The sequence below is a fragment of the Podarcis tiliguerta genome (assembly GCF_965153285.1).
Source record: "Podarcis tiliguerta genome assembly, chromosome: 14".
Taxonomy (NCBI): domain Eukaryota; kingdom Metazoa; phylum Chordata; class Lepidosauria; order Squamata; family Lacertidae; genus Podarcis; species Podarcis tiliguerta.
This window is the reverse complement of record NC_139547.1, coordinates 31,170,815-31,184,651: the sequence shown is the minus strand read 5'-3', so window position 1 is coordinate 31,184,651 and position 13,837 is coordinate 31,170,815. Positions and strand designations below refer to the sequence as shown.

The window sequence follows — 13,837 nt, the reverse complement described above, 5'->3', positions numbered from 1 at the left end:
GGCCGAGGAAGGCACCCGTAAGCAAAATAAAGGCTGCAGTCAAAAGAGGATTTTATGACTTTTTTTCTAAACGCACACAGATCAGGGGCGTGGAGAGGCGGGGAGATAGTTTTTTTAGTTAAGTTTGTTGGGGCCCGTAAAGAGTTCTGGCCAGTGGTGGCGTTAATTTTTAACTGAGAGTAAATATCTCACAGTGTAAGGCTATACATGTCTACTCAGTAGTAAGCCTCTTTGCATTCAGTGGGGCTTACACCCAGGTAAATCCAATTCCCACTTCTGAGTGGACATGTATAGGATTAGGAATACCTTTCTGATGGGAAGAGCTGTTCGACAGTAGAACAGACTCTCTAAGAAGATGGTGGATTCTCCTTTGGAGGTTTTTAAACAGAAGCTGGATGATCGATCGTCTGTCAGGGATTCTTGAACTGTGATTGCTGCATTGCAGGGGGCTGGCCTAGATGACCCTTGGTGTCCCTTTCAGCTCAGTGATTCTGTGATTGTCCTCTAAGTGCAGCATCTCTAGTTGCAGATGGGAGAAAAGCAGCAGCCTTTAGATTAGATATGCCATGTGTATACAAAACTGAGCTGTAAAAACCAACTGCTGTACACTCACTTAACATCAGCACTTGTACCTGTAGAGACAGTGTAATGATAAAGGTAAAGGTACCCCTGCCCGTACGGGCCAGTCTTGACAGGCTCTAGGGTTGTGCGCCCATCTCACTCAAAGAGGCCGAGGGCCAGCGCTGTCCGGAGACACTTCCGGGTCACGTGGCCAGCGTGACATCGCTGCTCTGGCGAGCCAGAGCCACACACGGAAACGCTGTTTACCTTCCCGCTAGTAAGCGGTCCCTATTTATCTACTTGCACCCGAGAGTGCTTTTGAACTGCTAGGTTGGCAGGCGCTGGGACCGAACAGCGGGAGCGCACCCCGCCACGGGGATTCGAACCGCCGACCTTTCGATCGGCAAGCCCTAGGCGCTGAGGCTTTTACCCACAGCGCCACCCGCGTCCCGTTAGTGTAATGATAATTTGCTGACACTCCCTTAATGTTAAGGATTTGTATATTTGAGGACTGGTCTTGGAGTTACATTACCTGGTAGTGTTTTAGGCCTTGAGTTTCAGTTCTAGAAGAGACTGCTAGGAATAAAGCCTGTTTTATAAAACTACTCATTATTGATGTCTGCTGCTGGATACAGAAACATTACAATTTTTACCCATGTTGTAGTTTATACCTGTGAAGTGGTCCATGATTTGGAGCACTGAAGGCAGATTGACAGTATATGGATTACCAAACATTCAAAAAGGAGCACTATAATAGTCATGGGAAACTTCACTACTGTTCTCCGATATCTGTTGGAACTAAAACTCTGCCAAGAATGTAAGGTCCAACAAATTCCTCAGTTGCCTCATTGACAATTTCATTTCCAATTGTTATAAGAATTCTAAGGCATCATGAATAAAATGAACGTTCATAAGTGCAGAAGGTAAACACACAAACATAAGTGCATAAACCACATGTCTGAAATAGTAGAGGAGAGCGATCCTGAAGCCATCTTAATGACCCCAAATATTTCCTCTGCAGAAGGAAATATCTTGGAAAAACCTTTCCCAGTAGTTCTTTTCACTTGCAAATCCTTAAAATCCTGTCTTAAGGGCATGTCTTATGTGTGAATTGGGTAGGCCTTTGACCTGGATTCAGGAACTAAGGTATTTACCGTCTCAAAAGAATGGTCCAGACCAGGGGTCTGCAACCTTTAAGACAAAAAGAGCCACTTGGACCCGTTTCCGAAGGGAAAAAAAACCTGGGAGCCGCAAAACCATTGCGACATTTAAAGCATGCGCGTCGCTGCCCTCCGATCTGACAGCGGGCGGGAAGGTGACGTTGGGACGGTGCGTGACTAACGCACGCACCGCCCCCATGCGACGTCACAGCCAATACAGCGCCCACCACAGTGGGGAGTGTCGGGGCGTACAAGGCGCCTCCTCCCCTTGCTAGTATCCGCCCCAGAGCCGCGGCAAAGGTGTAAAAGAGCCACATGCGGCTCCGGAGCCGTGGGTTGCAGACCCCTGGTCCACACTGACCAGGAAATGCAATCAGTAAAACATTATCAGAAGTTACACGCAGAAAACAATAAACACTCATGAACACCATAAAAGATTCAATCAAGTGTAGAGTTTTACTTGTACAGGTTATAAAAGCATAACTGGTAGCAAATTCCACAAGCTGTGGAAAGGCATACTTAAACAGTCCAACAAGAGTTCAAGCCTCTCTTTCTGCAGCAGGTCACAAGCAAGAGAAAAAACAAGTTACACGGAATGCTGTTAAGCAGTCTTCTTCCTGTAGAAACCGCAAATGTCCAAAGAGCAGTTCCCACAGAAAGTATCATTGCATATTCTGCATAGTCAAAACAATCTAAGCTTTCTGCCACTTCTTGAATCTTCTAGATTCTTCTTCTGTTTCTGGAATGAATGAATCTTACACACACACACACACACACACACACACAGAGAGAGAGAGAGAGAGAGAGAGAGAGAGAAAATCCAACAGATCCCCTACCCCTCAAGTGACCCAGACTCTCTTTTACTCCAATACAAGGTGTGGCAAGCCTTTCCCAGTCTGCCACAGCCTTTCAACTAGTTAAGCAAATTTCACTTATCATAACACAAAATTGAACAAAACACATTCTTGCCTCCAAGAAAAATATTTTTATTCTCATCTAATCCATATTTATACAGGTGAACAGCAGCATAGCCAAGTTGCTAAGCTGGAACATTACATTCAGAGTTGATTTTAAAAAAATCGCTAATACACCCTCTTGTGTCTCCCAGGGGAGGCAAAACAGGCACAGAAGAGTTGATCAAGTGCTCTCAGAGGGCAGGTTACCCAATAATACTGCTACTTTTGAGTATGAGTGTGCGTGTGTGTGAGGTCATTCCCTGCAAATATTCACAGGGCTCTGCATGAAACCTTGTCTTCTTGGACTTTGATTTTGATACCACTGAAGTGGAAAGCTTCACTTCTACAGTGCAGCTTGCATAACCGTCTTGAAAACATACAAGGTGTGATTATGTACCTGAGGCTCATAAGACCAGGCTGAAGGCAGACACCAGGTGGTTCTTTTCAGAGAGTTGAGGAACACTTCCAATAAACAGCAGGTGATTGTGATCTTTGTGCTGATCACACCTGCAAGTTGAATGCAGTGTCCACACAGACTCATTGTCATCAAAATGCTATCCCTTAATTTCCCCCCCAACAATTTTACTGTTTCTGTTGTACTGCTTGTTTTTTTAATTAATGGATTTTCCACAGAAAGAGTAAATCTGGATTGAATGGGGGGGGGGATATGAGATGCATTTTAATGAGATTGTGTTGGTACCTTGCAAAACATGTGTGCGTTCCAAACTGCTGTGCGGAAATACTTGAGGTGTGAGAGGTCATTGTTCACAGTATGTACATTCAGCCCACTTTTGCCTCAGCTAAAACAACCTTTGCCACTTTCCTCCATAAACCTCTTACACCGTTTCAGAAACCAGGAAAAGCTTCTCCACTGTGGAGTGTGCAAAATGGTTCTAAGGGTACATCCAGGTGGCGAATTGTCACGCTCCTTGACCATGATTTACAAAGCATATGAAGCATTTGCTCGACAGATCGCCTCATAAAGCAGACCCCCTGTTATGCTACATCAAGACACAATGGACCACCTGTTCTGAAGTTCTCAGCTTTGGATGTAGGCAAGCATGGAACCATCATTAGGCCAAGCAACCAGTGCAAATATGGATGAGTGCCATCCTGCTTGAACTGCATGTCCAGCAGCAGCACAACACCCTATTCATGTTAACAACAGAAGATTAAGCGGAAACCAACTGATGGTATATGGCACCATATACCATCTAAACTCTACTGTCACTGTTTCCCTAAAGCAAACACCGGGATTTCTCCAGCTGTTTTTGGACTACAACTCCTATCAGCTAGCAGGACCAGTGGATAGGCATGATGGGAATTGTAGTCCAAAAACATATGGAGACCCAAGTTTGGGAAGCACTGGTCTACACTCTCATTTACTCACTTTGAGCTCTTTTTTTAAAATCCTCTTTGTCCGACTCTAACCTAAGTCTGTAGATGTGGTCTGAAGTCAGGGGTGAGGAAGGAGTGGCCCTCCAAATACTGCTGAACTTCAGCTTCTACCATCACTGACCATTCACTATGCTGGCTGGGGATGATGGGAGCTGGAACCCAGCAGCTTCAGGAGGGCCACAGGTCCTCCATCCTTGCCTTGGATGGACATTCATAGTTTCTGTTTCCAGCTGAATAGCCAATCAAAGAGGTGCAAGTTTTGCAAGTCCTCCTTCCCAGTGCAGGAAGGAAGCTTGTTGTTGTGATACAAGGCAAAGAGGAAGAAGGAAATGTGCCGATTCAGATGAATCTTATGCATTAGCCCTTTGAGCACTGAGAGGTAATCTCGGTTTCTAATGTTTGTTTCTAAAGCCTGAGTGATATGCAGTGTTAGGCAAGAGGCTTCATTCTGACTTCTGGAGCACCCAGAGAAATTCAGATGTCAAGGCATAAAATTTGTTTGTACATTTACAACAAACAAGGGCTTCAAAAGAGCAAGGAACGTATTAGCTTCGTATTTCCAAACTGGAGGTTCTTAGGTCTCACCTGAAATGCAATTCAGGGACTGCAGATTAACTCTTGCATTTAGACTGCACCACCAAAAATTTGGACAAATCCATCCATCACTTCAAAAATGAAGCACTCGGAAATATGACTCCTTAGCCCTTCTGTGGCCTTTGCTTATAACAAACATACAAAATCTTAGCGCAACAGCAAAGATGCAAACTGGTGTCAGAATGATGCTCAATTGATCTATTTCTCTGCTAGAGAGAGAATCACTTCTATTATATGCAAAAATTATAGGACAACTAGGTTGCCAGCTTCTGTTTCCTGAGAGAGCTCTTGTGCCTTTAGCACAGGGGTGGGAACACTGTGGCCCTCCCGATGTTGCTCTCATTTTCCATGACCACTGGCCATGCTGGCTGGGGCTGATTCCCAGCAAATCCTGAGGACCACGTTCCCCTCACCTGCTTTAACAGTGACTGCAAAGAGGTAAATTTAGCAGGCGAAACTTTTGTGGCCATGAAAATAACTGGGGGGGGGGGGGGTTGAGTTTAATGGCAGCATTAAAAGCACAAGGACCCTGCCTGGGGAGGAAATATTGGGAATCCAATATTAATTACCTGGAGCATTTTCTGGGTAGCTCAGAAAAACCGTCCTCACCCCTGCTCTCCAAGACGGGTTTACATGGGGCAATTCATATAATGACACCACACCAGAAAATGCCCCAAGGCAATGTGGGGCAGGGCACAACCCAAAGCTAGGCTATGGTTTCAGATGCCACAAAGACTTTCTTCTGAAGAGGCCAGGAAATGGTAGAGTTTGATCCAAGGGAAGGGCAAGAATGGACACACAACAGTGTGAGGACATTTCTGAGGATGCAGTCGCAGTGACCCAATCACGGAAGCAACCCTAGCAGTTCCATGGGGCATAAACCAAGCAGCATTGTGATGCTGAAAGGTTTGCTCCAGGAGACCATGTTCTAGTTCCGAATTCTCCAACCTTGGATTCTGAGGTAGTGTTGGACTACAACTCTCATCATCCCCAGCCACCTTAACAAATAGTCAATGATGGGAGTTGTAGTGCTGCTGAAGCTGAGGATCCAAGGTTGAAGAAGGCTTTCATACTGGAGAACACAGCTACTGAACTGTAGTTGCTGTTTCAAAAGATCCTGGGCTGTTGGATAACTGTTTACATTAAGGGTGGGGAAGCTCAGGCCTCCCCATTTCCTCCACCAGGTCAGTTTGGCCAAAGGATGTTTACTTGTCCAACACTTGGCGCCATATACCACGTCAGGTGTGAGGCAGGTAAAGTCGCAGCTAGGCCACATAGGGCTTTGTAAGGCCCTTTGGAGCCCTGGCTATGAGCTGTTACAACTTAACATTCACAACAGCCTGTAAGAGGGGTTAGGAACTGGAGGCCAGTAAGCCAAACCTGGGCTTCTAGAAGCCCCTGCAGTGAAGTCAAAACAGCAGCTGTGGCAACAGAATTTGCCGGCAGGCTGCTTGGGGGAAATGTAGGCTTCTACCACCACTCTTTACTCCCATCTCAAAATGGTTTGGTTTTTTTAAGGAGGGTCATAGCTACCCTGGGGTTTGTAGCATCTGAAATGCACCTTGGATCCAACGCTAGTTTGGGCAGAGTGAATCTGGATTGATATGATTAGAGCCCTGCTCAGAATCACACCATCTTCTGGGGCAACTCATTCCAGAGCCAGACAAGCACTCTGCTCTTGAGTGGAGGAAAAACCCAGACTTTGGTAGGGGGTCACAGGTGCAAGGTGGTCACACCTGAGAAAAAAGAAGAAGAGGAGAAGAAAAGCATCTGGGTGATGGGAAGAACATTCCAAACTAGACTCGATCTAAGATACAGGTTGAAATGGAAGACCTCAAAGCAGGAGGTAGCAAATGCAGGGAGTATCAATCAGAAATGAAAGCCAGAAGTAAAGAGTCTTCATTTCTCTCTTCGTATTTGCCAGTGTCCATCCTGCCAGTCCAAAGGCAAAAGATTCCCAGCCGACAGAGAAGGGTTGTGCTCAACAGCTCCTAGATGGTTGGTGTGGAGTTGGATTGGTCAGCTAGAAGCAGCATCTGATTGGCTAGGTGTTCCAGCCTATTTACTCCCTCAGGTCCTTGTCCTTCTTATCTAGAAAACACAGAAAGAGAAATTTGGATCCAACAGCTGCCATTTCAAAAGGGCTTTTTGTCAATGGGCGAAGTTGCAAACAGATGCACAGTTAATTAAGCTCACCTTTAGGGATGAACTTGAGAGAGTTGCTAAATATTCAGAAGCGAGACTGACCCCTTTTGGGGCCGTCGTTGATGAACTCGTGGCCCAGACCGTTGCCGCACTTGCCGCATGAGACCTAGAATGGAAGCATATGAAGCAAAGGGAATAGAGAGACAGAACTCCAGAGCCCTCAACACTCCCCTGTGCATGGCTGCTTGCACACTAGAGTCTTAGCACTGCTTTTGCACAACCGGTTGAAAGAAGAATTAGAATGGTGGTCACACATGTGACTTAACAGAGCACATTACCGTATTTTTCGCCCTATAGGACGCACTTTTTCCCCTCCAAAAATGAAGGGGAAATCTGGGTGCGTCCTATGGGGCGAATGCAGGCTTCGCGGACCTCTCCGCAAACAGCAAGAGCGCTCCCGCTGCTTGCGGAGAGGTGCCTGCATGCTGAAGCCTGCGCGCGCTGAGCTCAGCGCGTCCAGGCTTCGCGGACCTCTCCGCTGGCAGCGGGAGCGCTCCCGCTGCTGGCGGAGAGGTGCCTGCATGCTGAAGCCTGCGCGCGCTGAGCTCAGCGCGTCCAGGCTTCGCGGACCTCTCCGCTGGCAGCGGGAGCGCTCCCGCTGCTGGCGGAGAGGTGCCTGCATGCTGAAGCCTGCGCGCGCTGAGCTCAGCGCGTCCAGGCTTCGCGGACCTCTCCGCTGGCAGCGGGAGTGCTCCCGCTGCTGGCGGAGAGGTGCCTGCATGCTGAAGCCTGCGCGCGCTGAGCTCAGCGCGTCCAGGCTTCACGGACCTCTCCGCTGGCAGCGGGAGCGCTCCCGCTGCTGGCGGAGAGGTGCCTGCATGCTGAAGCCTGCGCGCGCTGAGCTCAGCGCGTCCAGGCTTCGCGGACCTCTCCGCTGGCAGCGGGAGCGCTCCCGCTGCTGGCGGAGAGGTGCCTGCATGCTGAAGCCTGCGCGCGCTGAGCTCAGCGCGTCCAGGCTTCGCGGACCTCTCCGCTAGCAGCGGGAGCCAGCACTGGGCTCCCACCGCTTGCAGAGAGCTGCCTGTTTGGGGGCTGGGGTCGGGGGAAGCTCGGGCTTCCCCAACCCCGCGCCTGGGGGGGAAATAATTTTTTCCCTTTATTTCCCCCCAAAAAAACTAGGTGCGCCTTATGGGACGGTGCGTCCTATAGGGCGAAAAATACGGTATTTAACTAGCACTGACCATCCCCATAGTGAAGACCCTTCTCTAACATTCACTAAGAAGTCTCTCTCAGCACAGCCCCCTTACAACTTTAATTAGAAGCTTTCTTGGTGTCTTCTGCCCCTAACACCTTTCTGGGTAGTGCTACATATCTTCTTAACCAATCAGTTCCTGCTTGCTATTAAAATGTGTTTGTTTTTAAAACTGCAAAATAGCTGCCGCAAGGAAACTTCTAATTAGATGCACAGTAGCCCCTCAATGCCTCAACAGTGCTTTGCCATGTCACTTTGGACAGCCTGTTGCTGCAACTGATATTTTTGGTTTGGGGGTGGGGTGGGGGGTTTGGAGAAGGCAGTGCCATAGATCAGGTATAAAAGAGGATGGCAGGACAAACTCAACCTACTAGAACACAATGCACTGACAACAATGTTGGCTGAATTCTCTGGAAGACGTTGAGGAATACTCCTCTCTTAAGCACTGAAAGCAGATTGAAGGGCTGGACCCTTTGCTCACCTTGGGCTCCATTTCAACCCAGCAACAGTTCCTCAGTACTCACCTTGAAGGCTCCCGGCCGTTCTAAGTACTTGGAGATGCTATCTTCGTGGAGAGTTTCGGTGAAAGCCGGCCATGGAGATGAGTGAGCATACTTGGACCTGCTCGAGAACAGCTCGTAGCCACATTTGGAGCAAGCATATATACCTGTGCACAAAGATGGGAGCAGGAAGAAGAAGGGAATGAGGTCCCTGGAAGATATACATTCAAACTGGCCGTGGTTTATCTGCTGAACAAAGCCATACCCAAGTTGACTCAAAGCAAGAGTGCTTACAGAAGCTCATCTCAATGTAGCATCCAGTCCAAACTATGCAAGCATCTCTCCATGCCAAACCCCTTCCCCTCCTGCTTGAAATAGGATTGGGGTATCGGTCACTTATGGGGCTTTCTCCCCTCAATGCTGCCTTCTTAGGCAAACAAACCTGTGGGAAGGGCAATAGCTGAGTGGTCCCAGGTTCAATCCTCAATGGCACTTGCAGGTAGAACTGGGAATGTCCCCTGCCTAAAAGGAGAGGCACTTTCAGTCAGTGTCAACGGTACTGTGCTGGAAGGACCACTGTGTCTGTCTAAGTGTAAGGCCGCTTCCTGCATCCCTAGGAGTTACCTCAACCCCAATTCTCTGTGTTCATCATAATGCATCAGAGGTAATTACCAGAGTTCCACAGAGAATTGCTTTTCCAGAATTAAGACTTAATGTTATGGCCTCTGTCTTTTCCAGATGGCTGGTGTAAGAAATTACCTTTGAAACAGCTTTTCTGTATGTTTTGTAAAATGGCTATAACATGACATTGTTCACTACCTTACCCAGTGTCCTGTATCGTAAAGATCCCCTTGGAAAATATATGGCTGAGCATAACCACCAGAGGCATTTTATGACACCAGTGCATTTGTGTGCTTTTGGCTGTTAGACAAGGAAAATTATGTTACACTGCACATCTCCTAACTGGAGCCAGGAAATTGAGCCCAATTTGTGCCTCAACTCTGAATGCCTTTTAATATTTTGTCATGGCTTACAGATAAACCAATTGTCTTTTATTTTATTTTTACTGTATTGTACTATTCTCTGTATTAATGAATAGACATTATCCACTTCTGTGCCAATTCCATCTTTACAACTGCTGACACTGAATAAACCTCTTTCACAACTCAGCAGGCACTGGAAGGGTGGCAAGATGTGATTCTATTAGGCTTGCAAATAGCCGCTCACCTACAGGCCTGGAGCAAGTGAGAATTGCTTAGAACACAAGAAGAGTTTGATGGATGAGGCCAATGGTCCAGCATCCTGTTCTCACAGTGGCCAACCACATGCCTGTGGGGAAACCCTCAAACAGAATCTGAGCACAAGAGCCCTTTGCCCTCCTGTGGTTTCCAGCAACTGAGATTCCTGATTGTGGAGGCAGAGCATAGCCACCATGGTTAGTAGCCACTGATAGCCCTCTCCTCCATGAATTTCTCCAATCCTCTTTGAAAGCAAGTTCCATAGTTTAAATATATGCTGTGTAAATAAGGACTTCCTTTTCTCCATCCTGAATCTTCCAACATCCACTTTCATTGGATATCCACAAGTTCTAGACTTTTGCTTTCTCTGTGCCTTGCATAATTTTATAAACTCCCTATCATGCACCTCTTACTCACTTTTTCTCCAAACTAAAAAGTCCAAAATGCTGCAAACTTTTCTCATTAGTCATTCTGTCCCCTTGATCATTTTGGTTGCCCTTTTCTGAACATTTCCATAAGTTTCCTATTTTTGCTGCACCGTACTGTAGTGACAATAGATGACAATAATGCAATCGCAAAAGGGAAGCCTTGCAGAACAGCCAATCGAGCAGAATAAACCTACCACTAATGCAGGATTATCGTGTCCATTACATGTCACACAAAACACCGACCATAAAACACCAGTCCGGAAGGGTCCCTAAATTGTGAGACAGCTAATTATTATTTTCATGGGCCAGTAAACTTCTGTCGGCTGGCTTGTGTGATCCACCTGACACAATTGCATTGGGTAATGGAGGAGAAATTAATTCCTTCCACAGGATGCTTTTGAAACCACAGCAATAAGTTTCATCACTGTGCTAGTTTTATTTTTGAAAGGGAATGGGGAAGCAAAATGTGACCTTGAAAAACGGTAAAAGTGTTTGCTGCAATGGCGGTCCCAGAGACAATTTTCTCTGTGGTAGCAGCCCCCAATTTGTGGGACTCTCTCCCTACAGAGGTATATCTAAGAACCTTAATCGTATGACTTTCGCCATACGCAGAACATACACCTCTTTTTGCCTCAGCCTTTGACAGCTAAGGGCTTCTGTTTTAAGAAACTCACCCTTTTTGCACAATTTACACACTACCGTTCCATTTGGAACGGTTTTATTTGTTTTATTTTCATTCATTTATTTATTTGCATTTATATCCCACCTTTTTCTCCAGGGAGCTCCAAAGTGGTGTACATGGTTCTCCCCGTCCTCATTTAATCCTCACAATAACCCTGCGAGGTAGGTTAGGCTGAGAAGCTGTGACTGGCCAAGATCACACATAGTGAGTGAGCTTCATGGCAGAGTGGGGATTCGAACCCTGGTCTCCCGGGTCTTAGCCGGACACTCTAACCACACTGTCACTCATTTCATATTATCCTCATAATATTATCATCTGTTTTTATAACTGTATATTTTATTATTTTAAACCACCCTGGGACCTTATTGGGAAAGGTTAGTAAGAAATCTTATAAATAATTTTAAGACAATAGAATTAATTGATTAGCCCCATCATAACCCCAACAGGTACCAAGTACTGTTTATTTTCTAAACCACCCTGATATCTTTGGACGAAGGGTGGTACTGTATATAAATTTTAACAACAAAAACAGTCCCTTTTCTCACTCTGATGCTGTGCCTTCTATCTACTTTCTGGGAGTATAAATCTCCATAAATAACAGGGAGGGTGCTTAAGATTCTTCGTGCTCATACAAACATTTTTCTTTGTACAGTATTGGGGGCCAGCTGAGTCTGTGCCCCCAACAATCTACCCTATATAGAGAGGGGGGGTGCATAACCCCCTATAAATCATGGGGGCAACCAGCTTTCTCCAAGTTAATTGTCCCACCCAGATGTTCTATGAATATGTGACCAAACAAAAACACAACTGGAGGATGGGGGTGTCCCTTTGAGACAGGCGTCTCCAACCTGGTGCCCTCCGGGGGCTGATGGGAGTTGTAGTCCAACCGTTTCTGGAAGGCGCAAGGTTGGCGAAAACTGATGTAAGAAGACCTCCATGACCAGAGTTTTATTGACTGCGCCGCTACCCCAGAGATTGCAATCCCCGCGCCGGGTGGCCTACATCGTGGATCCTCCCGATCCATCCACCCACGGGATGTGGAGGGGAAATCAGTTCCCCGCTTGCCGGCGCCTGTCGCGGGTAGTGAGTGGGGTGGAGATTCTGCGGGCTAGATCCAGCCCCGCGCCGGGTGGTTTCCATCCTTCCCCGTGGGATGATTTACCCTTACCGGGTTCGAAGTGGTCCTGATAGATCTCGCCTCCTCTAAAGACGCAGAAGGACATGGCAGCGATCGCTCTCTCCCGGCCCCTGACGCCGCTCCGGCCGCTTCCCGGTTATATAAGCGGCCGCCCTCCGTCCCTCCTCCTCCTGGCTCTGTGTTCTCCGTCGCCTGCAGTTTCAGCGGGAGCGGCGCCAGGGGGCGCTGCCGGGCAACACTCGGCCGCCCGCGGAAGCCGAGCGCGCAACTTTAGCCCACGCGCGGAGAGGCACGGAGGGGGGAGAAGGGGCGCTCAGAGGAATCCCGGAAGAGCTGGCGTAGGATCAGACCCAGTTCAGGCTTAACTGCCTCGCTGGAGCAAGTGAAAACGGGCCTCTTCAGTTCTGGTTTCCGTTACTCTTAGTGGCCGACCAGATGCAGGGGGCAGTTGTGTCCTTTTGTGAGGGCTGGCTTCCAGGGCTCCAGTCTCCAGAAGGAGTAGGAGCCCCTCAAACACACACACAAACACACACACACACAATGAAACAGGGCTGGCAATGTCACATTTTGAAGGAAGAATGTGATCTGTAGTGAGGCCACCACTTTCAAAGCCCTGTTGGCTCACACTGATGGGAGTGTGGAGATGGGCGTGGAGAGATTTCTCTCTCTCCCCCCCCCCCCCAAGGGGCAGCCCCAGACACTTTGAAGGTGGATTACTCAATGTGTTACCGGAAAAATCCGAGGGCTCCCTTGGACAAAAAGTAAATACACCAACCAGAGTAAATTGGAGCAAATCAGCAGCCTGTAGGCTTGGCCTTTATTGAACTGTTGCAACAGGGTGCTCCCCTCACTTGCAGGAGAGAGGAAAAGACACAGAAAGATGGTGTGCAAGGCCTTATAAAAACTTTTGAAATTCCCACCCTGTAGATCAAGACCACCCCCAGAAACATCATACATACATCACAGAAATGAGGGGTTGAGGGAGGGGTGGTGGTGGTAACCTGAGTGTCCTGTCACCTGGCTGGTTCCCTTCTCCCCCTCCCCATGAGTCATTTTCAGAAGACAAAAGGTAGTCGCAGTTTCCCGCCCCTAGGGGGAATCCAATCACTGTTCTTTTGTTATAGCCCATGTTGAATCCACTCGTGTATGCAGTGTTGATGATCTTCTGTCTGAGACCATCAGGGTTGGCATAGCAACTGGGCAGGGCTCCTGTGTATGTACTGGTATGGTCAAGGATTATGGCTGCCCTGTATCAAACCTTCCCCATTTTGTAGTCCTTCCTTCATGGAGTAAAATAAAAGTGGAACAGTGCAAATCCGATGTATGGTTGATTTTCTATGAATTTATAAAGAAGCATAGCGTATGTAGTGTGTGAGTGTGAGTGTGTGTGAAGTTTGTACAAACTGAATGATTGGGGGGGGGGGTTCCCTGCTACAAATGGCCCTTAAAGGTAAAGGGACCTTTGACCATTGGGTCCAGTCGCGGACGACTCTGAGGTTGCGGCACTCATTTCACTTTATTGGCCGAGGGAGCCGGCGTACAGCTTCCAGGTCATGTGGCCAGCATGACTAAGCCGCTTCTGGCGAACCAGAGCAGTGCACGGAAACACCATTTACCTTCCTGCCAGTGTGATACCTATTTATCTACTTGCACTTTGTGCTTTTGAACTGCTAGGTTGGCAGGAACAGGGACCAAGCCACGGGACCTCACCCGTCGTGGGGATTCGAACCGCCAACCTTCTGATTGGCAAGCCCTAGGCTCTGTGGTTTAACCCACAGTGCCTTA

At 47.7% G+C, this 13,837-nt stretch overlaps 1 protein-coding gene across 1 annotated transcript; it reads right to left on the bottom strand.

Moving 5' to 3' along the window:
* Nucleotides 1-2,686: 2,686 nt before the first annotated feature.
* Nucleotides 2,687-12,257, bottom strand: MSRB1 (methionine sulfoxide reductase B1). The gene is made up of 4 exons (XM_083414059.1): nt 12,083-12,257; nt 8,591-8,733; nt 6,866-6,980; nt 2,687-6,760 (listed from the first exon to the last, which is right to left on the bottom strand). The coding sequence occupies exons 1-4, from the start codon at nt 12,135-12,137 to the stop codon at nt 6,732-6,734; spliced, it is 342 nt and encodes a 113-aa protein (XP_083270185.1). The 5' UTR covers nt 12,138-12,257; the 3' UTR covers nt 2,687-6,731.
* Between the last annotated feature and the right edge of the window lie 1,580 nt (nt 12,258-13,837).